The following is a 24,813-nucleotide window of genomic DNA, read 5'->3' as shown; positions in this document are numbered from 1 at the left end:
GCTGGCCCCAGGGGTCCCCCGCTCTCCCCTGCGGCCCCTCGGGGCCTTGCGTGTCCCCCCCACCCCGGTCCATGCGCGGCCTCCCCCGTGGCCTCAGGTCGCCGCAGGCCCCAGAGGTGCCGCCTGTGTTGGCCGCGATGGCAGTGACCTCGGTGAGAGAACGCCTCAGGTATTTTAGCACAACTGTGACACCTTTCGGGCGCCGTTGGCTTTCGGCCCCCCTTGGCAGCCTCCTACCGCGTGGGACATCCAGGCCCTCAAGTTAACGGCTGGACTTGGTGATCTTAAAGGTCCTTTCCAACCTAAACGATTCTATGAGTATGGGTAAAAAACTGGCTGGATGGCCGGGCCCAAAGAGTTGTGAATGGAGTCAAAGCCAGTTGGTGGCTGGTCACAAGTGGTGCTCCCCAGGGCTCAGTCTTGGGGCCGGTCCTGTTCAACATCTTCACTGATGATCTGGACGAGGGGATCGAGTGCACCCTCAGTAAGTTTGCAGATGACACCGAGTTGGGTGGAAGTGTCGATCTGCTGGAGGGCAGGAAGGCCCTACAGAGGGACCTGGCCAGGCTGGGTCGTTGGGCTGGGGCCAACTGTATGAGGTACAACAAGGCTCAGGGCCGGGTCCTGCACTTGGGTCACAACAACCCCGTGCAACGCTACAGGCTGGGGGAGGAGTGGCTGGAGAGCTGTCTGGTGGAAAAGGACCTGGGGGTGTTGGTTGACAGCCACCTGAACATGAGCCAGCAGTGTGCCCAGGTGGCCAGGAGGGCCAATGGCATCCTGGCTTGTGTCAGGAATAGTGTGGCCAGCAGGACCAGGGCAGGGATCGTCCCCCTGTACTCGGCACTGGTGAGGCTGCACCTCCAGTACTGTGCTCAGCGCTGGGCCCCTCACCCCAAGAAGGCCATGGAGGTGCTGGAGCGTGGCCAGAGCAGGGCAGCGAGGCTGGGGCAGGGTCTGGAGCACAAGGCTGGGGAGGAGCGGCTGGGGGAGCTCAGCCTGGAGAAGAGGAGGCTGAGGGGAGCCCTCATCGCTCTCTGCAACTCCCTGAAAGGAGGCTGGAGCTGGGGGGGGGTCGGTCTCTTCTCCCCAGTAACAAGCGATGGGACGAGGAAACAGCCTCAAGTTGTGCCAGCGCAGGTTTAGGTTGGATATTAGGAAAAACTTCTTCACTGAAAGGGTAGTCAGGCACTGGAACAGGCTGCCCAGGGAAGTGGTTGATTTAAAAGCCGGGTAGATGTGGTGCTTGAGGACATGGTTTAGTGGTGGCCAGTGGTGGCTGGGTTAATGGTTGGACTCAATGATCTTAAGGGTCTTTTCCAACCTTAACGATGCTGTGGTTATATAAGCGTGCCCCGCCGCCGCTCTGACCGCAGGGGCGTTGCCTTGGTGTTGACCCCCGTCCTCCTCCCTCAGTGCCACAGGCCTTCGCCCAGGGGCGGCCTCCTGCAAGGGCACGGGGAGCTGCTCAAGCCACCCCAGCCATAGCCAAGGGAGGCTGATAAAAATTTAGAAAATACCGTGCCTTCTGTAGCCTGCCCCATGGCCGTGTGCCTCAACCTTTCTAAACTTGCACTGTAATTATGTGCCTCGAGACCTTGCTGCTAGTAGGGCTAAAGAAGGGCAGCAGCGATGCTGGTGAGACTTTCAAAAGCTCACGCGAGGGCACCTTGCCCATGGCCTTCCAGACTGCGCTGGCAAAGTCCATCCTCCCCTCCATCCCTCCCCGCTTCAGGGCGCTTCCTCGTGCTCCCGCAGAGGCTTTTCTGCGCAAATCTCCGCATCGCGTTGGTAAGAGACGCTGGCTCCATGCCTCAGCCTGCCTCCAAGCAGATGATTTCCAACCTCTGCCAGCCGCTGGGGCTGCAAAGCCACTGCGGAGGGACGGGCAAGCTGTAGCAATACTTGCAGGGCTGCTTTATTTTGGAAGGCAAACTCCACGTACCCTTTAGGGGCCAGCAAACCCCGGGGCAGCACGGGAGACGGCGCCGAGCAGCTGGTGCGGGGAAAAACAGCCCTCAGGTCCGTGGGTGACCTGGGGCTTCTGCTTGTGCACGCCTTTAGGAGGGGGCACCTGCAGCAGAATTATTTTTTCTGGTTTGTAGTGGATGGAAAAAAGACTTGGCTTTGCAAAAAAGTGGCTTTGCTTTGCAAAGGGAAATTCAAACGGATGGAAGCGTTTGGCTGGGGGCTCACTGCACTGGAGCCCGTGGGTGCCCTGGGCCGAACGCACGTTCTTGGTAGCTGGGCATTATTTTTTGCTGTGGGAAGCGTGCCAGTGTGGAAGGGCTAGCTTTTTTTGGGGGAAAAAAAGCCGATTTTTGAAACCGAAGGCTCCCCACGCATGGGGGTTTGCATGACCCGACCCCTGTGCAAGGGGAAACGTGTGCGTGTGTCCCGGGTCCCCGTGCAAGGGGTGACGTGTGTGTGCGTGTGTCCCGGGTCCCCGTGCAAGGGGTGACGTGTGTCCCGGGTCCCCGTGCCGGAGCGACCCGCCTGTCCCGCTGCACGGAGGGGTGCTGCACGCTCCCGGCAGTCCGGTCCTCCCGGCCGGCAGGCGGCGCCCTCGTCCGTACGCCGCGGTGCTCGGCGCGGCTGAGGCGCGTGCGGCGGCGGCGCTTCCTCCCCGCCTGTAGGGGGCGCTGCTCCGCCTAGCGCGGCCCGGCGGCCCCTCCTGGCGGAAGCGGAAGCGGCCCGGCGGGGCGGCTCGGCAGCATCGCCGCCGCGGAGCGCCGTGAGTACCGGGGTGGGTGAGGACCCTCGTGGGGCCCGGGGTTCCCGGGGGAGGTGGTCTCCGGGGAGCGGGGCCGCCGCCTCCGTCCTGGGGGGGAACTGCTGGTACCCCGTGGGGTGGGAGGAGGAGGGGGCTTTGCCCCGGGGCGGCCTGGCTTTCCGCCCCCGACCAGGCCTGCCCGCTGCCCCCGGCGGTGGAGGGCCCCTCCCGGGGTCTGCGCGCTTCTTCCGGCCTCGGCGGCCAGGGCAGGGCCGCGGCCGTTCACCCCGCTCAGGGCCGACCAGCCCCTCCGGCGCACCCTGCGGATACGAGACGTCCTACGGTGTTGTAGTGCTGGAGGGTCACCGCAGCTGGTGTGAAGGATGGGGCGGTCTCTCTTTGTTGGCTGCAGGAAGGTGGAAGTAAAATGCTTCACGTGGCAGAAGGTGGTTGCAGTAGACCTCCCGCAGTGATCTCCTGGGAGGCAGATCCTCACGTTACCGCGGGCTAACGTCACCTTGCTGGGCGGCAGTTCTCACTCTTGTTTGCTCGTTAAAGTGTGCCGCTCTTTGTTTTCTACCTCTTTTCTCGGAGGGGAGTGTGAGAACTAGGTCGGGTTAAGACATACCAGCATGTGAGTGTAGGTGGGGAAAGGAGATTTTTTTTCATTGATACTCTGCAAATTAGATGAGAGTTTTCTGATTTGGGACTGAAGTCTCATTGGCAGTTTCTAACGCTGTCTGAGCAGAGCAGTGTTCTGGGTATGTGTTTGGACTCTCCTCCCAGTTTTACAGAGCTGTTTAACTTGTGCCGTATTTTTGTGTTGTAAATAGCTCAGGCAAAAGAGAGATTTCTCTTTGTTGTGTTTGTCTTGTCAAAGGTTGACCAGACTTTTAATCCAGACTTGCCCTGCTTTGCTTTTAGCAGTTAGTGTTAAAATGGGTTTGGTCCAAGGTGTAAGTCGTCTCTTTTTCACTCAGCTGTGACAGATATCTCAGCGGCTGTGGAGAGCCGCAGGAGAGCCGGTCCATCCGGGAGCTTTGCCTTAAGCAGCTGTGCTGCCCCAAGCCCTTGCCTTGAGATTCAGTGGTCCTTTAGTGCCTGTGTGCGCAATGGGAATGCTTTATTTAGTCCGTATTAATGTTTTTTTAGGCTTAGGCCACCAAGCTCTGCCCTAGCAGCGTGCAGAACACTTGTGCAGCCTTTCCGTTCTATATATAGGAACAGCCTCTCCTTTTGAGGATTGACAGTCCTTACACCTTGGTGTCTCTGGTAATGAACTATGTGGCGGGAGTTTATAGCTTGGATCCATTTGGAGCCACCCTCAGATCTGGGATTTACAGTGGAAAGGCTCGCTTTCCTCTTGCCAGACATCTGGGCTGTTTGTTCCAGCTCAGATCTGCTTTGTAAAGCACAGCTGACTGCAGGAAGAGATATCTGCTAAATTGACAACCTGTTCGGGAGGACAAGACTTATGCCGCAGATAAATCTATTTGGCAACTGCTTTTTTCACTGTATCCCCTTGCTTCTGGTATTGCCTCACACTTCTGGAAGAGGCTTACCCATACAATATTTGTAGTTATATCCCTGAGATGACAGAATAGTGATGATCATTGCTAGACCCTTCCGAGCTTTGTTCGAAAGGAGATGCAAACAAACCCAAGAAATTACAGGAGAATAATGGGAATAAGGGCATGCGCTTGCCTAGGCCCATTGTGAATGGCCTGGTGGTTCCAAATCAACTACTGCTGTTATTTCTTCTAAGCAGTTGGTTGTCCAAGATCTTGCTACAGGCCTAATCATCCCCCGTTCTGATATCAGTGTAGCGAGGTGATATTCGTGCAGTTCACAGGGGGGAGGAAGCACATGGGAGCTTAATGGGGAAGAATTTATCCGCTTCGTGAACTGAAATGAGTAGTTGGGATCTGGTGGGGTGGCAAAGGCACCAACAGTAAACCTGTGTGGCTCTATGAGGTTCTTAGTGTCATACTGTTTCGGGAGTCTGAAGGGAATGTTTGCTGGGCTGCTGGAAGGCAATGCTGAACCTCTGCTATTCCGTTCTTCCAGAAACATGCAACATGGCAGCAGCCATGGAAACTGAACAGCCGGGCCTTGAAATCTTTGAAACTGCGGGCCGTGAGGAGCAGGTCCAGAGAGAGGAGCAGCCAAAACTGGAACCTTTCTATGTAGAGAGACATTCCTGGAGCCAGCTTCGGAAACTGCTCACAGATACGCGGAAGTATCATGGGTACATGATGGCAAAAGCCCCTCACGACTTCACGTTTGTGAAGAAAAATGATCCTGAAGGACCTCATTCCGATAGGATCTACTATCTGGGTAAGCTTGCTGCCCCAGCCTGTGTCTTGACTAAACAGTCACTACAGAGGCTGTTCGGGTTTGATTGTTCTTGAGAGCTGGATGTTTCTGGCAGTTAAATCGGAATGGGTTTCAGGACAGATTGGCTGGTCAAATGTCATGGTCGTAATTGTTATGTCTCAGTAAGACTTGCAATGTAATCTCCCACAGAAATGGTGTGATTGGAGGTGACCCATTAGGCCTGGTGGAGCTGGAAAAGAACTGTGAAGCGTCCCCTGGGACACGTTCCCTAGCTGGGAGGGTGGGTTAAGTCTGTTCGGTCCACTTTCTCTCACTCCAAGTGCGATATCCCCTCTCCAAAAGCTGTGTTGGTTTGATCTCCTTTCTCTTAATTACAACTAGTGGGTAGAACCTTTTTCTCCTTCAAAGTTTCCTTCCAAAACAGAGATTATAAATGGAATTTTGAAAGTCCTTTGTGCCTCAGCTACTGATGGAGTAGGTTTTCCAGGGATTCTGGAGGGAATAAATAGGAGTGTAGGGTGGGGGCAGCTTAAAGAGTAAATATTTTTCTCAAGAATTTTGGTCTTGATAATGAAGAACTTATTGTAATTTATTGTTCTTGGCCTCAGTGCCTCACTTCTGCATTGTTTCACTAATTAGTGTTCACTTGATATATCTGCATTTCTAAATTGCAGCTGTGCTTGAAGTGATTTGGCACTGTAAATGATACTGTGAGCAACCTTCTGGCTGGCTTTTTGGAGCAGGCCTTGTGGCAGAGGAATGCTTTTGTCAAAAGCTGCACTAGCTGAACATAAGTCCATGAAAAACTGGGTTAAGAGGAGAAGCAAAGGCCTAGGAGCCAGAGCCATGTTCTGGCCCCATTGCGTACTGGTCAGGCTAGTTGCTTAAGCTCTGATTTGTGATTCACGGAGCCTTTGCATGTGCTGTGCAGTGACATAGTCAGAAAGCTGCTGATCTGTCTCTTATTCCCCTTTTCAGAGGATGGGGGTCATACTCCTTGAATGAGGCTGAGTTCAAGCATGTTGAGGGCGGGTTAAGGCTGACCCCAGCTGAGATGAGCTCTGCTTTCTTACGTGCCCCTTCCTGAGCTATAGGTCAGACTTGGCCTTCCCCGGGGCACATCTGGCTGCCTCTGGGCTGGTCCCCGTGTGCCTTGGCAGGAGCTTTCACAAATTTGAATAGCACTGAGGGAGAGGAGCAGGAGAGGGACATTCAAACCTTCCTAAAGATGCCTTATCTTTGAAACACAAGCTGCATCGTGCTGTATTCCAGCCAGGGGAATTAGCAGAAAGGCCCTCCTTGATTTTAAAAGCTTATAAAATACAAGGGCCCCCAGCCTTCAGGAGGACACAGATGTGCTTCAGGCAGTGGGGGGTAAGCCTGGGTGTATTTCCTTGTTCTCTGCCTTCTCCATGACTTGCATTTCTGTGAAGCAGGGAATTCCCAGAGCAAGGCTGCAGTGCAGAGTCTGTCAGTACTTTCTCTGGTAGGAAAGGCCTGTGAAACTGTTCCTCTGTATCCTTTGAGAGTGTTCGGATTATTAACAGAAAGCTAATACACATTTTTTTTTTTTTTTCTCACTTTCACAATAGCAATGTCTGGGGAGAACAGGGAGAACACACTCTTCTACTCTGAAATTCCCAAAACCATAAACAAAGCTGCCGTCCTGTTGCTTTCCTGGAAGCCTCTTTTGGATCTTTTTCCGGTGGGTCCTGGTTTCTTTCTTGCTTCTTGGCAGCGTAGCAAGTAACAGGCTTTGGGGTTGCACCTATAAGCCATCAATAAAATTTGGAGTTCATTGTCTTAAACATTTTAAGATTCTCTTCGTACTTGGCTAACTCTGCAGCCATCTCAAAAACAAGCACAGCTTTCTCATCAGTGTTTGGAGTTACAGCCTTTGTGCGTCATAAAAACTGTGTGTGCTGGATGATTCCTCCTTTGCCAGCAGAGATTGCAAGTGCTAATTTGCATCAAATTCTCTGCTGTGAGGTCCTGGGGATTGCTGTAGTCTCCAATAATCAGTCTTGCAGGGGGAAGTGATGAGTCCCCCTGAGGATCAGTCAGTCAGTGGCTCTGTGACTCATGCTGGAGCAGAGGATCCCTTTCCCACTCACTGGGACGTGTGTCCCTTTTTCACCTCTGCGCATAGCAAGCCCACACCAGTCCCACCCCATGCGCCGTGGCAGGTTGGAGGAGGTGGGACAAACCCCGTGTGGAATTAGGTGGTTTTTTTCCCCTGTTATTTCCTGAGGCTGTCAGCCAGACATAAAATTCATGCTGTGCTCTTCTCCCACCAGACCAGTCACTGTGTATCTTTGCAAAAGTTAGCAAAGACTCTCCTGCTTGTTCTAGAAATAACAGACCTTCAGTCTGGTCTTTCTTTGACAAGTGTATATTGGAAATCATGCCGGCCTTGCTATGGGAGAAGTGGCTATCAGGTTTACAGTTGTGTAGGATCCCGATCATGGCCCGCACCTACAAGTGCTGATGGGAGAGGCACAAGCAGGAGCAGGCTTCTAGCCATCAGCAGGATTCTGGAGGAGGAGGGTGTCTGCACAGCCATCTGGAAGCTTGGCATGCAGAGCTGCTCTGACAGTATAGTAAGATGTGCAGAGCAGAGGTGTTGATTGTGCTTCTCTGCCTGTGTTCAGGCCATCCTGGACTATGGGATGTACTCTCGTGAAGAGGAGTTGCTACGGGAGAGGAAGCGAATTGGCACCGTTGGGATTGCCTCTTATGATTACCACCGAGAAAGCGGCACCTTTCTGTTTCAGGCTGGGAGTGGAATTTATCACGTAAAAGATGGAGGCCCTCATGGATTCACTGTGAGTTTACTCATCTCTCCTGTTTTCTGCAGTCCTGCTTTCCTCTGGCTAGAAGCTGCTTTGGCTTGGAGCAAAAGCCGAGCGTGATCATCAGTTATGCTGCACTAGCATGGCAAGTAGCCTTGACAACCCTTGAAATGCAGAGAAGTCCTCCGTAGGGTTGCATTTCCGTGGTTGTAGAAACTCAGGTGGAGAACTACAAGAAATGGTAGAAACCGTGGCAGCAAGGCAGGACACCAGATTTTGTTGATTTTTCATAAGCAGTGATGCCAATAAAAAGCAACACAAAGGCTGTGATGCTCCGTGCTCTTTCACGTAGTCAGAAGTCGCATCGGAGGCAGCTTTTGTTCCTAAGCTGTGGTTTAGAGGTCACTGTTCAGCAGTCGGTGCTGTGTGTGTTACAAGGTTTGGCTGTGTAATTTGCAGAACAAGCAGCCTTTACTCTGCTGGTGCTGAAGCTGAACTTCAAAGCTGAAATAATTTCTTCTTGTTATAACAAATGCCTGACGTCTGTCTAACCCTGTTGTCAGGGGAATTTACTGTACCCTAGTTGCTTTTGGAGGACAAGGTTGTATGTTCTGCCAGCCCCTTTTTCGGGTGCAGTTTTTAAGAGTGTGCCAGGCTTCTCTAGGCAAGCTGCCTTCTGGTTTGTGGCTAATCCTCAGCACTGGTGCAAGAGGGACTGGTGCAATCTGTGCAACCATGGTAGAAGCACAACTTTCCCTATAAAATATCTGCATAGTATTTTTCTATGTTTAAAATTGATAGATTCCTCTGTTGTAAACCTGTGTATTTGAAGTCAGTGTCCACACTACTGTGATCTTAGAGACCTTCTGATAATCCAGTTTAGTTTCTGTAAGTGTCCATGTGTTATCATTGCTTACTGTGCTTTTTTTTTTTTCCTTCAAACAGCAACAGCCTTTAAGACCCGTTCTGGTAGAGACCAGTTGTCCAAATATCCGGATGGATCCCAAGCTTTGTCCAGCTGATCCAAATTGGATTGCATTTATCCACAGCAATGACATCTGGATATCTAATATAGAAACCAGAGAAGAAAGGAGGCTAACATTTGTGCACAATGGTAATGCATCCTGAATTAAAATCTCTGCACCTCCTCTGCACTTGTCCTTGCTAGACTGAATTAAGCAATGGCACTAGGGGTTCTTCTGAAATCTGGGGGAATGGACACTGTTTACTCCACCTTGTTTGTCACATTCTACGCGTTTCTTCTCGTGCAAATATTGTGGGATGATTCTTTTCCCTGCACGGTGGAATCTGGCAAAGTGAGTTATTTGTTGAGTACATATGGAAGGGCTCTTCTCCTGAAACACGGCACATTCCTTTTTACTGGAACAGCCTTTTTTGTGTGGAGGAGCTGTGGGTGGAATAGAGCTGGAGGAAAGTTTCTGCCAGTGAAATCAGGCTGCAGGCCTTTTAGAAACAAGGTAGACAGTTTCTGAATAGCACTGTGGCTTCTGCTGGCCCCTCATGCTCAGTAACTTAAGTCCTTGCTTCTTACCCTCTCCAGCTCTTGTTTTAGACATGTATCCTGCAGGAAGGAAAATGGGAAATTGTGGATAAACCACTTCTTAAAAATGGATTGCGTTTTGTATTTAAATCATACTTTGTATTTAAACTATATCATTTAAATTTTAGTTAAAATTCCTGACACTTTATAATAATGCTTTAGCTTATTTAAGTGTTAAATATTAAAATATTATGTAAGTACCTTAAAAATAAACTGTAGCAATGACTCCTTCTCAGATGATAATTATTTATGGAGCGCTGCTAAGTTACCTCCAGGGTAACAGGAAAAATATTGAAGCCCTATGGATATGTCATCATGTTGAGATGTTATGTAAGTCTGTTACTTTTGGTTTTTACAGTGAATGAAATACCGATGCTTTCATTTTTCTGAATGTTAATATTTTCAGTTGTTCAGAAAGGTTGGTTTGTTTGTTTTTTCTTTGATTTTCTTAAAAGTTGTGGTTCCAATTCACTGAGCTCAGGTAGAGAGAACATTTTCTTTCTTCAACTAGTATATAGAAAATTGAGAAACTAATTGGGTAGGAGTAAGAAGGGAGGATGGCTTTCTTTTCCTAAACGAAGCTACCATGTCAGAGAGGATTAGATCCTCCCTAAATAAATCAACAGAGCAGGGTGGAAGCAGAAAACAAATCTGCTGAGAAGTCAGATTTATTATCGTTTAATTATTCCCGGGGGGTGAATTTGGGCCATGTTTGGGATAATGCAGAACTGGTTTGCTTCTGCAGTACATCATGAACTAATTCTTTTGCGTCTTTTTTTAGAACTGGCCAATGTTGAGGAGGATCCAAAATCTGCTGGCGTGGCTACTTTTGTGCTGCAGGAGGAGTTTGACAGATACACGGGCTACTGGTGGAGCCCAAAGGCACAGCCAAGTAAGTGTGGTGGATCCAGTGTGTCTGACAGGCACAAGTAGTGGCCCCTATGCTGTGCTGTCCAGTGCAGAGTTGTTTTTTTCTGTCACTTGTCTTCTTCATGCAAGATAGGAACCTTATGCTCATAGCTCCTTTTGAACTATCTGCAGCGGTGGGCATGTTGCAGTGGCCTTGTGAGCATGTGTTACTGGGGGAAGAGACTTTCCTTCTCACAACAGCGGTAGGAGTTATAAGAGTCTCGGAGTGTTTTGCTTAATGAAACATAAATCACAGACTTTGTTGGATTTTTTTCATCCTTCCAACCTGCTTGTGCCCCTGAGAGAATATTGGTGCCTGCAATAACTGATAATGAGAGCTGTTCTGATGGCGAAATGTTAATTCATTTACAGCACTGAATGGGGGTAAAGTTCTTCGAATTCTTTATGAAGAAAATGATGAGTCAGAGGTGGAAATTATTCATGTCACATCGCCCATGCTGGAAACAAGAAGAACAGATTCCTTCCGATACCCCAAAACTGGTGAGCCTGATACTTTACATCTCTCTTTCTGGGAGACACATATTTTATTTCGTGTGCCTGACAGCAGTGACTCCCCTGGCCTAGAGCAGGGGGATGTTGGAGAGGTGTCGAGTAGTCTTTGAGTTGGTGTCCGGGTGGTGGAAATGTGTTTGGGGAAACTGCTGCTGTGGAGGTTAGATTAGTCGCTGGTGACTCTGCTGATATTCCAGCCATGTGGTTACTAAGAGCTCTGAGTCTGGGTGTCTCAGGAGTTGGCGGAAACCCTATCTGATTGTCACTATTTTGGAGCTGCTGTCTCAGATCCTGGCAGATCTGAGTTGTTAGGAGTTGGTTCTCATTATAGCCCTGTGTCTCTGAGGGAATAGCTGCAGAATTATGGCCTTTTGATTTTTTGGGAGGGTTTCTGCTTAGTTCCTGGCAGTGCCCTGGTAGTTCAAGTTCTGAAGGATTCTGGTCTCCGTGACTGCTCTTGGACTTGGAACAACAAACTCGGCACACTTGCAGCCTACCAGGAAAAACCCCTGTTGTCATATTTTCAAACAGTAAATGATCCGGAGGCTTCAGCAGTAAAGGGGTGAGGGTAGGCTAGAAGCATATTTAACGGAGTGCCATTGGAAGCAGGGAAGCCGGACTTGCACGACCTGCTGGGGGCTGATTCACTGGCACGTGTCAGGTGTGTGGGGCAAATTTGAACAGTCTGACCCTTGTTCTTCTGAGATTTCCCTGCTGTTGCAGCAGGGCCTGTTGCTCACAGGTAGCAGTGGTTCACTCTCTTTCCTCACTCCTGAAATCTTCATTTTTTGGAGAAATACCTTCTGTTTGGCTGACCTCCCCAGGCTGCAGATTTCATTCAGATCTTGCAGGTTCCCTAATCCACTGGGAAAAGTTTTCTGCTTGTGATCCTGATTTACTACTTGTTTCAAGGAGGAAGAAAGCCTCAGTGTTATCCTGGGAAGCAAGGGATGACTCCTTGTGTTTTTTTCGGTGCTTGTGTACACCCAGATTTCTGAGGGTATTTTGTCATAGCTTTGTTCAATGCTGAGTTTCAGCAGTTTAGGAAAACGAGCTAACCAAAGCCCAAATCCCTTTTAAAGAAAAAAAAAAAAAAAAGGATTTAATCTCTGGGCCTTAGTTTCCAGACTGAGCTGCAAGGGCAATAGCCCTTTTCTGTGGGTTGTTACGAGGGCAAAGCTTGAGGTAGTGGAGAAAATTCTTCCCAGGGAGAAGTACTTAAATAGGCCAGCACTGTGGCCCTAGGCAAGTCGTTTCACCTCAGTGCATCAGTTTTTGTGTATAAACCGGGTTGATGAAGCGGGAGTACTTCACAGCAGCATTGAGAATATTCAGAGAACATGGAATTTGCCACATGTGGCTTCTTGTGGATCAACTGGCAGCGGCTTTATTCCTTATAGTCTCTCTTCTTGCTGTGGAGCAGGCCCCAGCATTTAGCACCCCAGGTGCTGTACAGCAAGATGAGTTGCTGCTTTGTGGAAAGAGCTAACTTTCAGTTTTCAGTGTTCAACACAAATATGTAGCTTTATTTTCTTAACTGCACTAGTCAAGGCAATAGGTTCTTAAGTGTTTAATTTTCACAGCTGCTTTTTAGCACTGGATCACTTTCTATGTACCACCTTGAGAATAACAGCCAAACAGTAAACCAAAGCTTGCTTTGCTATCCTGATCACTCCTGAGCATTTACTTCCAACTGGTATGTGCATCCTTTGACTGTGGGAGAGAAGATTGACTGACAGTAGCACAGCTCTTGGATCAGATCTGTTTGCAGGATTACATCTACTGAATCTGCCTCATGTTTGAAGTTTCTTTTTTCCCTGCCTGGTCCTGTGCTGTCTCTCATGCATGCAAGCAGGCTATTTGATCAAAGAGCATTCTGCTGTTTGCCTTTTTCAGTTCTGTATGAATAACGCCAAAATAATCCACAGTTCAAGTCTACCCACTTGGAAGCAAACAATTGGTGCCTGACTGCTAACATCTGTTTTTATAGGTACAGCAAATCCAAAGGTCACTTTCAAGATATCTGAAGTGACAATCAATGCGGAAGGCAGAGTAAGTTCTATGTTCTGCTTGTTTTCCGAGTAAATATAATTTCTGTGAATCTTTTTTGGTAAAATTAATTTTCCAGTTCAGTACAAAGAAACTTTCTTGGTTGTGGTAGCTTAATGCCTTCTCTGGAGGCAGTGCACTTGGCTCATTCCTATGCAGATACTTGGTGTCTGTGTGTGCAGCAGTATTTCTCAAGGCTGTGCTTTCCTTCCCTACCACTGGTTTATGAACTCAGCTAGGTGTGGACGGTTAGACCTTCTTATGTGACCAATCTCTTGATTGGCTGCAGATAGCGGGAAAATTTGATTGCAAAGAGAATATATCACCTTACAAAAACATGAACGTATGGAGAGAGATGAACTTTGCTTTCGCCCTGGGATTTTTTAACAGATGCAGAAATTTCCATAGCCCAGTCCAAGATCTTTGGACCATTGGGAAATTAGTCTTACCAGATACAGTAACAGCCATACATTATTGGGATTCTCTCTACTCTGGAGCTACTTCAGCCATCAACAGTCACCTGCTGGGACAGCGATGCTGATGTCAGCCAGCAAAGGCAGGGAAGGCCATCAGGACCCTTTGGGCACCACTGTGACTTGTTCCCAGTCCCAGCAGGGACGGACTGCAGAACTGTATGTCATGATTTAGAACCACGTTGATAACTGGATGTGATGCAGGATGTTCAACATCTACCGATGAAAACACCTTACAAAGTAGCTTGGTACAAATCACCTCCCCTTTACATGGGGAAACTGAGTGTTCAAGTGCCTTGTCCGAGATGAGTGATGGATTTGTGAGCAGCATCCAGATTTCTCAAGTCCCAGCCCTGGCTGTGCTGGTAGTGTGCAGCTCTCCTGCTATGCTGGTGTCTGGCTACAGACGGGGTTGAATCCCCTGTGTTGCAAAGGCTGAACAATCTAAATTGCATGAGCGGCACGGAAGTCTTCTGTGTCCAGACTCTCATCGTGCATGAAAACTGGTTGTGGGGGTTCATCTCAGTGTCACTGAATTGCTGCTTTGTCAACAGATTGCAGATGTTGTGGATAAAGAGCTAGTTCAGCCGTTCGAGATCCTCTTTGAAGGAGTAGAGTACATTGCTAGAGCTGGGTGGACGCCAGAAGGAAAATAGTGCGTATGTTAATCCTGTCTCTGCTTAGAGGGTTTGGGGCAATACAGTCAGAAGCAGAATGTAGTGGTCTCTGTCTTCTTCAAGCTTAAGCCTGCTTTCATTTCTATGTTGCTACAAACTTGTTTGTGCAAAGGGGACGATTTTTCCAAAAGCCAAAACAGTCCTCCTTGTCTCTTTCTCTGGTACCTGGCCCTACTGCTTTAGTATTGGGCACTCACAGCCTTTGATGTATGTGTCCTCTCAGCATCCCTGTGAGAGAGAGTGCAGTGCTATTATCCCCATTTTACAGATGGGGAACTGAAGCCCAGAGAGGCTAAGTGACTTGCCATGGTCACACAGGAAGTCTGTGGCTGAGGAGAGAAATGAGCCCAGGTCCCCCAGGCCCTAGGCTAGCGCCCTAACCACTGGACCATCCTTGCTGACCAGACTTACTGATCAGAAAACCTGCTGTAAGTGCTACTTACATTTGCATGTCATTTTTAACCCTGTAGATGATGTAGTACAGTGTTTCTAACTGACCAGAAGCTTCTCCAGAATTGCACTTCTCCAGTTCTTGACTCTAAAGATGACTTTCGCCTTTTTAATTTATCCCCCCCACCAAAATGTGGAAGAAATGCAGAGACACATTTGCTCCATTATCTTGCTTTTTGCGGGACTATTGTTAGAGCTACATGTAAAGTCATCAGAAGTATGGCAGGGTCTGCTGCCAGTCCATTTAGGTGCCAGGATTATTCTCTGCCAGGTATAGATTTAAAACATCAGTATTTTCACAAGTATCCTGACATTTCAATTGAAATTTTTCTGCTTCATTATTCCCTCTGATTTTTCTCTGCTTTCTCCCCTAAAGCACAATTCAAATCTGGGAGAATAGAATTAATTAAACTCTTGAACCGGCAGTGCTTATGCAATATTGAAATGAAGTGAAATAAGTTCTTGTGTTGTGGAAGAGATTTGTTTATGTGGGTGAAATTTTACATGTGGCTTTGTTCTTAATCTGCAATTGAACATTCTTGACTCCCTCAAAATGCCTAGTGCTAATGAGTGTCTGTCGAGATTTTCAGACCTGTTTAATACTCATGGTTGCATGTTATTTTCTCTAATATCTGTCTCCTCAACAGCATCTGGTCCATCTTACTGGATCGCTCCCAAACTCGACTTCAGATAGTCTTGATCCCTCCTGCATTATTCATCCCCACAGAAGATGATGCAATGGAAAGACAGAAGCTTATCAATGCTGTACCAGATTCTGTTACACCTTTCATTATTTATGAAGAAACAACGGACATCTGGATAAATGTAAGAATTTGAATTTCAGCCTTCTCTGACAGTTTGTTGTTCAATACCCTATTTGTAGCACTTGAGCAATGTTGGTGTTGCTGTGCTGCCTAGGAGAATGTTCCCATTGTGCAGGTTCTGTGCATATTCTGTGCTTTCTGCTGTAAAATACAGTATGTAGAGAACAGAAAGATTTGGGATGTGAAAGCAGAGCTGCTTTGCTTGAGACTGCACAGTGGCCAGACGGAGCTAGGAACAGAGCCCAGGGCTCTGACGTTCCAGGGCAGCCCCACGCCTGCAGTGTTACCCACTGACACCCTCTGGCTTCTTGGTGCCAGTTGTTCACCAACAGCAGTGCCAGCAGATGACGTATTCTTCAGCCAACAAAGATGTATCTAGATGATACTGGGGGACCAAGTCCCGCCAGTTTGCTAACAGTCACTAAAAACCCTCCTTAACTACATATGGTCTGGTGAGATAGATTTGTGTGTCATGTTCTCGGAGGTGTGCCCTAGGGCCTGTGCTGTGAGACCGGACACCGGTGTGCTAGGCTAATGCTGTAAAAATGAGTGCTGTTCACACTCCTGCAAATAAAGATCGATGTCTCTAAGATGACATCCCGTTGGAGGTGTGCCAGGGTGCAGGAAGGCCTGGGAACATCAATCACTGACAGGTAGTTGGATCTTTCAGCAGAGAGCATTTGCTCAAAGCCTTCCAGTGAATGATCTCCATACAGCGAGTGCTCTCTATGATACCATGTTTTCTCCTTAGTAATAATGTGCATGGTTTCAGGACAGTGCAATGAGTTGTCCTTTTTCCATTATTTTTACTAGCTGGAGTGGCTTTTGACTGGCAGCCCATACTGTACAGATAAACACTCCGGAGTCCCTCAGTAGATTGTCCTTTGAAGCAGGAGTTGGCATCTTCATGAGTGGGAAGATGATGTCAGCTCATCTTTCTTTAAATAACCCTTCACTTGTGGGCTTCTAAACAGCACTGGACAGAGGAGGCCACTGAACTCTGACTTCTCTGGGTGGTTTTCATATGCTGTCTGCAGAGCCAGACCCACCTCTGTATCTAAGCTAGAAAGGCAGGTGCAGAAAAACTTCCTTAATTAGTTTGGTGGCCAGAAATTTGACTAGCAAAAAGCCTTGAGCTGTGCAGTGTATGTGGCCGCTGTCTGCAGACACCCCCTGGCTCATAAGCATAACTGATTCTCCCAGTAAGGGACAGTGCTGCATCCTGCTAGTGTGAACTGTGTTGTCTGTGTTAACCAGTAAGAGGAACTTATTATGTGTGACTTAAGTGCCAGAGTTCTGCTGATAACAATAATCCACTGCTCTGTCTCCACAGATCCATGATATCTTCTATGTTTTCCCTCAAACCCATGAAGATGAGATAGAGTTCATTTTTGCCTCTGAGTGTAAAACAGGCTTCCGGCACCTATACAAAGTCATCTCGGTTTTGAAGGAGAGCAAGTATAAACGGTCGTGTGGAGGCCTCCCTGCTCCAAGTAAGTGAAATTATTCTTTTGCTTTAATTGGGCATTTGCTGCTGACTAGTGAGGAAATAAATGTCCTTCCAGGTGGCAGGAATTATTGTCTTATTGGAAACTCCTGCTGTTGCCCAGGAAAGCGCTTCACTGTACAGTCATTCCTCTTGAAATTGTACAGGGGTTATTCTGTATTCAGCATGCTTTAGTTTTAACCCTGATTCTTCCTCATGGACTAGAGGGAAAAGTTTCAAAAAATCAAATGGGAAACAAGCTCCCTGTGATACTGTGAAATGCACTTAGTTGGCTTTTCCTTGTCAATATTGGGACTGTTTGTGCGCTGAATTTGCCAGAGGTTAATCATTATAGCAATAACATAGCTACCTCTGATGTGCAGGGTCCAATGTATCGAATAGATCCACATTGGTTCTGGACTTGATTTTGCAAGTAAAACCAACATAGTCCCTGTCAGCCTTTACAAGCAGATTGGTAGCAGAGAGGCTGACAAAGAGCACAGTTTGAATATCCTGTAAAAAAGGTCCATAGAGGGCCTCCCTGTCTGAGCGGGCCCACATGTTAGACCCTTTAAAATGAACATGTGTGCTGGGCAGCAAAACCTATGATATGACAACTATTCAGAGAATTCCTCTCTGCTCTTAAAAACAATCATGATATTGCTGTATAGACAGAGATGTTAGTAGGAGAAAATTACTGACAGCTGTTGCAAATGAAAATGCAGGAAGAGTCATTTCAAGCAAAAAAAAATCAAGGACCATGTGCTTCTGAGCTGCAGTCAAAGTTTGGTCTTGCTCAGATGCATGATATAGCTGTGTGCAAAGCTCCTGGAGCGGTTTTTCCACAGCGTATATTCTTTAATTTACAGTTTCATGCTGTGATACTTAATTTACTTGGTGTGTGTCGAAGACACTTGCTGAGCTCTGCATGCACAAAAAATACACCTCATTTTACTAGAGGTCCTAGTTGCATGCAACTGTTGGTTGGGGTTTTTTCCCAGATAGCATCGTATCCTGGGTTAAGATTTCTCTGAATGCATACGACTTCTTTTTATCAGTAAATCTCCCTCATTCTAAGGGAAATGAAACCATCGTATAAAAGCAGAGCTGTTCCCCAACCTGTTACAAAATTCTCCATTTTTTGACACCTGGGATTGCCTTTCCACACCCATTTTTCAGTATAAAACCTCGTATTTCCATGCAAGTGACAAAATACTTCAAGAAAGGGGGGAAAAAAAAAAGGCAAGCAAGCTGTCCAGGCCTTAGGTTGAATCCTGTGAATCCTTTAACGTATTTGTCTGGGGAGCTGGCAGAGGTGTGGGTCTTCTGCAAAGGCAGGTTGCTCTTGGGTTTAGTCTAGTAAAAAAACTTGGAAGGAAGAAGTATTATTGTGACCATGTGTTTTGTAAAATGTAAAAGTGTAAAATCTCTGTTTGCATGTTGGTTATTTGCAGGTGACTTCAAGTGCCCCGTCAAAGAGGAGATAGCGATTACCAGTGGAGAATGGGAAGTGCTTGGCAGACATGGATCCAATGTAAGTCTCTGCTCTTGCTGCATGGATATCCTGCAAGCAACACACACTGCAGGGAGATGGTCTGTGGGGCCTCACGAATCAGTACATGTCGTATTAGTGAGGCTCTGCTTGCTGAGAAGAGTGGACCTTGCCACTCCCTGGTATTGAGTTTGAGCATATGTATCACGTGGGTTTTTTTGGTCTACAGCGTGCTTTCATCCGTCCCCACCTCTGATACGCTATTCTGGACCAGAGGCTGTGATTTTGGCGGTGTGGGAAAGCAACACAGGCAACATTAGTTGGCTTTCTTTTCTTGCATGTTCCTGTTTGGATCCTTGTCAACAAGGAGTTTTCCCCACTAAGCTCAAGGCTTAAAGAGGAGGAGAAGGGAGCAAAAATGCTGCGAGGCAGCAGTGAGGAAATTCCACATGTTCTATGAGCAGCAAGATGTCCTGATGGTGTCCAACTGCTGTCCTGGAATCAAGAGATACTCTTTGGAGCGATCAGCATAAATCTATTAGCCCTGTCTCTTTTTAGCCAGAATACAATGTTCGTGTTCTATGTAGCCTGTGAGCTTGCACAAGGAGGGAGGGAATGCTCCCCAAACTGCTGCCCCTCTAGCTCTAAGCTGGATGAATTCTTTGATCATTTGAATCAAACAGCAGTTCAAGGAGAACTGTTTGACTGCTTTGGACTTTGTAAAGGTCTTTTGAAATCCTTCCTAAATGGTAATTAGAAGTGGGGTTAGGGAATGAGGTGTGCGAGTTGCCCTGCATTTGCATCTGTTCTGCTGTCTGCTCAGAAAGAAGGGACAACTGAGGAATATTTAACATGGCAGTGGTTTACAGTCAGCTGCTGCCTTGATTTCCTTCTGGGGTGGTTTATATCATATGTGATTTGGGAAAGGGTCTGAAGAGTGGGCAGGTGACAAAGAATGGGGGACAGAGTTATTTGGGGGACAGGATGCCATCCAGAGGGACCTGGACAAGCTCGAGAAGCGGGCCCATGTGAACCTCATGAGGTTCAACAAGGCCAAGTGCAAGCTCTGGCATCTGGGTTGGGGCAACCCCCAGTATCAGTACAGGCTGGGGAATGAAGGAATTGAGAGCAGCCCTGCTGAGAAGAACTTGGGGGTACTGGTGGGTGAAAAGCTGGACATGAGCTGACAATGTGTGCTCACGGCCCAGAAGGCCAACCATACGCTGGGCTGCATCAAAAGAAGCGTGGCCAGCAGGCTGAGGGAGGTGACTCTGCCCCTCTGCTCCGCTCTGGTGAGACCCCCCCCGAGCCCTGCGTCCAGCTCTGGAGCCCTGAGCACAGGAAGGACATGGACCTGTAGGAGCGGGTCCAGAGGAGGGCCACAAAAATGATCAGAGGGCTGGAACACCTCTCCTATGAAAAAAGGCTGAGAGAGTTGGGGTTGTTCAGCCTGGAGAAGAGAAGGCACCAGGGAGACCTCATTGCAGCCTTTCAGTACTTAAAGGGGGCTTATAAGAAAGATGGGGACAGTCATTTTAGCAGGGCCTGTTGTGATAGGACAGGGGGTCATGGTTCTAAACTAAAAGAGGGTAGATTTAGACTAGGTATAAGGAAGAAATTTTTTACGATGAGGGTGGTGAAACGCTGGCACAGCTTGCCCAGAGAGGTGGTAGATGCCCCATCCCTGGAAACATTCAAGGTCAGGTTGGATGAGGCTCTGAGTAATGTGACCTAGTTGAAGAGATCCCTGCTCACTGCAGGGAGGTTGGACTAGGTGACCTTTAAAGGTCCCTTCCAACCCAAACTGTTCTATGATTCTGTGACTCTATTTAGCATAGCAAACAGTAGGGAAAACTGGGAAGAGTAAAGGACCTGCATGAGAGAGCTCAGCAACAAGGTGTGAAGTGCAAATCGTAACTGCCAGAGTTGTGGACAGTAAGAACAGCCATTTGGCTTATTCCTTGCAGATTGTTGGGCTATAACTCAGCTTTATGGAAGTGGAGCGGGGCAGGGGGGAGACCTGGAGGCGGTAGAACCGGGTATTGTTTTGGCAAGAAACAATATTGAGGGATATGTTGTTTTGGTTTTGACAGATCTATGTTGATGAAGCCAAAAAACTGGTGTACTTTCAAGGCACAAAAGACTCGCCTTTAGAGCATCACTTGTACGTTGTTAACTACGAGAATCCCGGAGAAGTAAAGCGACTGACAGAACGTGGTTACTCTCACGCCTGCTGTGTCAGCCAGGTACCTCTTTGCCTGTGAGGCCCTGCGTAGGCAGGTCTGGCTGGGTGTACTGTGGCTTATCGCCAGTCTTGTCCTTCATCAATCAGCAGACAAGGCTGTATTTGAATATAACAAAAGTAGATTTTACACCGTGTTGTGCATACTGTACAGTGTATGTTGTACAGTGAGTGCATAAACCCACCCTGGAAACCACATTTGACCTCCCAGTTCAGTTGCTATTCAGCTCACCTCAGGCAAAAGGAGCCAGGATGAATTGTTTGAAACTGTTTGAGCCTGGCTCTTTTTGCCTGAAGCAGGTTACGGAGCAATCACCAGAGGAGATGAGCCTGTGGCAGGGTTGTGTGGGGTTCCAGGCATCTGGGCCAGTAGCCCGTTCAGCTGGGAATGCTTTACCCAGAAGAGGGTGTGTGACAAGGTCCTCATGCCACCATTGGTTTTGCAGGTGTATTTTTGGCTTTGGAGTGTTAATATCTCAGTCTTGCAAAGGACTGTAGCTTCTCAGAGTCTATCTGCTGTTATCAAAAGAGCCCAGACTTCCTGGTTTAATTTGGTCCATAAACATCTTCTGAAAGATCTAAATGCAGAAAAAAGTGATCACTTTTGCTTGTGCCTCTGCACTCTGAGGGGTTCAAGATGATGTTCTTTTTCTCCCTAGGATTGTGACATGTTCATCAGCAAGTACAGTAATCAGAAGAACCCGCACTGTGTGTCACTTTACCGGCTGACAGGACCTGAAGATGATGCAGCTCATAGGACAAAGGAATTCTGGGCTACCATTTTAGATTCAGCAGGTAATGGCATGGATGAGGAACTGGAAAAGGACATCCAGGATCACAGAATGAAAGATGTCCCAGAATATGTTTGCTTGAGATTTGCTGTTGTGGGTGACTAGACTTGCCTCCGAAACTCAGGCTTGTGTGAGGAGTTCTTGGAAGTACCTGAGTGACATTTTCAGCTCAGCAACGAATGGGTATAAACTGGCCAGGAAGGAATTTAGAGTGGAAATTACTAGGTTTCTGCTGCCAGAGCCAGGAGAAACTGTAGAAAGCCAATTTTAGCATCGGGGAGGGGTTTAAGTGTGGTTACGTACTCTGTGCTATATGCCTGCTAATGAGCGTGCTTCTGGGCCTCTGGGGAGGGGCATATGCTCCTTGAATATTTGTATGCTACTTCCCACTCGTGTCTTTGTGAGACAGCTCTTGGGCTTTTATTTTTCCATTTTGTTTCCATTCCCTTTCATCTCTCCTTCCCCAAGGCATACTCTATATCTATGCTTTCCGTGTACTAATGCAGTGAGTCCTAAGTGGGGTTAGGAAGGGATTGGATACCTGAAATGGCTGTGTCAGGGGAGAAGAGTTACTACTGTTCAGAGGAGAGCAGGGATGGGAATGTGAGGTAGGACTGAGAAAGCTCCCCTAGGGCTGGGGCATTCCCAGTCTCTGCCTGGTCCCAGCCACATCCACTGGAAAACATGGGAAGGCTCCGTGGGGGTTGCAGCGAGATTGGTGATGCGGCAGGGCTGGAGTGGAGCTGTGTTATTTATCCATTCCCTGTTAAACCAGACTCTCTGTTCCCTCCTGTGGCAGGCCCTCTTCCTGATTACATTCCCCCAGAAGTGTTCTCCTTCGAGAGCTCCACGGGATTTACGCTCTATGGGATGATGTACAAACCTCACAATCTGCAACCTGGAAAGAAGTACCCAACTGTGCTCTTCATCTATGGAGGGCCTCAGGTGAGTGCGGCGTGTTGGTGGGCAGTGGGACGGGCTGGCCTGGATCACTCCTCTGCTCTCCTGTATGAACGGTTCCTGTTCTGTGCTGAGGATAGTGTGCAGCGTTTAGCGTGCAGCATTTTGCCTGTTTGGTGACTAGCTGCTTGGCCGAAGGTGCTGTAAGTAATCATGATTTCCAGGTCATAAGATCAAGGCACTGCCACTTGCCTGAGAACAGGTATGGAGGAGCAGAGCTGGAACTGGGAGAAGGGGGAGTGCAGATAGTCCCTGTTCCCTGTTCTATCTCCCCCTTCTCCGCAGGGGCCCCTGTTCTTTGTTTCCACTTCCCCTATGTGTGTGTGAGAGGAGCTCTCTGTTAGCACTGACCACTACCAGTGCGTGCCTAGGAGAGCTTGCTCCCCAGTCCTCCTTTTCCCACTGATGAACAGGAGAAGGTGAGCCCCTTAGCCCTGCTTTGGTTCCCCCAACTCTCCTGTGCCCTGCTATGGTCCAAGGCAGCTGGAGTGAGACTTGGTGAAGGGAAGGATTATCTCCTGGAAAAGGACAGAGAGAGTGGAGAGCAGAGCTGCGGGCTCGGGGTTGGGTTGTGCTGTCGGCCGTTGCCCCTCTTGCTCTATGCCCATTGGTGGAGCTCGGTCAGCTCTTCATATCTGTGGCACAGAATGGCCTGTTACTGGGGCAGAGAGTTTATTTCATAGCAGGCCACAAGCAGGGAGAGGGAATCCTGCAGCAGGGAATAGGGATCTTGAAAACTTTACATCATAAAAATGTATAAAACATTTAAAGGAAGGTAAATAAAAATAAAATCTGAAACTGGATGACGTCTGGATTCCATTACATATCTGGTTGTGTCATTGCTCTTCTTCTATTCCAGGTACAGCTAGTGAACAATCGGTTTAAAGGAATCAAGTATTTCCGTTTGAACACTTTGGCCTCTTTAGGCTATGTTGTTGTTGTCATCGACAACAGGGGATCCTGCCACCGAGGGCTGAAGTTTGAAGGAGCCTTTAAATACAAAATGGTAAGTGGAGCTCTGAGTCTGGCTCTTCGTTTTCAACCAGAGACAGGTTTGAGTTCCAGTGTTATCTGAGCTGAAGCACCGATTTGGCACAGATGCCCAGCATTGCCTGTGTGACGCTGCCTCGGTTTGGGGAGGGGAACTGCGTATAGTTGAGCAGTGTGGATTTGAGGGAGGACAGACACCATGTCAGGGTTTGAGGTTGCGAACGAAGCCCAGCGTGGCAGGCATAACGCAAGGTGGCTCATAAATGGGTCTCTGACTCCCACCGGATATGCTTTGCTGCTCACGTGAAGCAGGATAGTTTCATTCACAGTGTGGGTTACTATTTAGGGCAATTCCTGTGTCAGGCTGGAGGGCATGAGTGCATTTGGCCGTGTGTGCAGGCAGGGAGGGCCTGTGCTGGGCTCTGCTGGCCTTGCAGCATAGCTCTCTGTGTGTCGGGAACGGCGTTTTCATGCGCAGAGCTAGAACGCAGCCTTGCTTTTGTAACAGCAAAAAAGCAAAAACACTGAAAAATCTTACTTGTTCCCAAGCCAGGAGACAAATGAAGAAAAGGATAGTTAAGAGGTGGTTTAGCATGTATTTATTGTCTTCTGGGGGAAAGGGGTCATCTTTCTGTAACATGGCTAGCACAGTGGAGTGCTGGTGTGTGGCTGGGTGCTGCACAAACAGAAGCAGCAAAGGTCGAAGGTGGTTACCTTTGGAAATGCTGAGAATGTAACTTTTGTCTGGAACTAACAAAACTTACCTTTTTCTCTCCCCTCCCAGGGACAAATAGAAATCGATGACCAGGTGGAAGGGCTGCAGTATTTAGCATCGCAGTATGACTTCATTGATTTGGATCGTGTTGGCATTCATGGCTGGTCCTATGGAGGCTACCTCTCTCTTATGGCTTTAATGCAGAGGTCAGATATCTTCAGGGTATGTTCATACATTGACTACTTATTCTGGTGGTGCAAACAGAATTTTTCCCTTAATAGTGTAACCTCCCGTGGGTGTTCACAGCACAAAGACTTTTGAGCTTGCTCTAGACAAGTGAGGACACAGTGCTCTGGCTGTTTTCTTCAAGACTCTTCTATTTGGGTGACTTCAGAGTGATGTTGCTTTTATAGCAAATGTTTCTTCCATGATATTTCTAATTAGGCTTCCAGGCTTTGGGTTTTTTTTTTTTTTGATACTTCACAGACAACAGATCTGAAAATCTGTTCACTCTTTAAGGCTAGTGCCTGCTAACAAGCCACAGTACCTTTTAAAACCAGCAATCACCAGGTATTGCAAGAGCAGTTATAAGTTACTGTGTGACCTTGGGTTGTCTCCTCCGTTCTCTCCACTTGTGTTTCTGTGTGAAGCATGAGGACGAGATGCTCTTCCTCTGTAAGCCTGTTGTCACTGTTAGGCTCTGAGAGGTGTCTGGGACTGGTATTCATTGACTCGGGACTGGTATTCATTGAGTCTGTACTGGTAGAGCTAATGGACTCAGCTTTTCGGAGACAGTGATACCAGTACAGCCCCAATAATTAATACTAACAGAGATGCCT

General features: G+C 48.0%; 1 protein-coding gene across 11 annotated transcripts in view; it reads left to right on the top strand.

Moving 5' to 3' along the window:
* The first annotated feature begins 15 nt into the window (after positions 1-15).
* The window catches only part of DPP8 (dipeptidyl peptidase 8), a 32,432-nt gene continuing 7,634 nt past the window's right edge, over positions 16-24,813 (top strand). For 3 of the 11 annotated variants that reach the window (XR_015701673.1, XR_015701672.1, XM_087745371.1), the window contains exons 1-17: positions 16-169; positions 4,781-5,050; positions 6,643-6,755; positions 7,702-7,875; positions 8,788-8,956; positions 10,185-10,295; positions 10,685-10,813; positions 12,816-12,877; positions 13,902-14,002; positions 15,122-15,299; positions 16,632-16,791; positions 18,239-18,318; positions 20,370-20,522; positions 21,178-21,313; positions 22,109-22,254; positions 23,129-23,275; positions 24,044-24,196. Coding sequence is in view for 9 of the 11 variants with exons in the window: in XM_087745371.1 (XP_087601497.1) it covers positions 4,792-5,050; positions 6,643-6,755; positions 7,702-7,875; positions 8,788-8,956; positions 10,185-10,295; positions 10,685-10,813; positions 12,816-12,877; positions 13,902-14,002; positions 15,122-15,299; positions 16,632-16,791; positions 18,239-18,318; positions 20,370-20,522; positions 21,178-21,313; positions 22,109-22,254; positions 23,129-23,275; positions 24,044-24,196 (2,271 nt within the window). In the remaining 2 variants the exon portion in view is untranslated. The other 8 variants (XM_087745377.1, XM_087745375.1, XM_087745376.1 and 5 more) reach the window with 8 other exon arrangements.

The sequence above is a fragment of the Nipponia nippon genome, unplaced genomic scaffold (assembly GCF_047370975.1).
Source record: "Nipponia nippon isolate SJK-2023a ecotype South Korea unplaced genomic scaffold, ASM4737097v1 scaffold_9, whole genome shotgun sequence".
Lineage (NCBI taxonomy): Eukaryota > Metazoa > Chordata > Aves > Pelecaniformes > Threskiornithidae > Nipponia > Nipponia nippon.
This window is presented reverse-complemented; position numbering and strand designations above follow the sequence as displayed.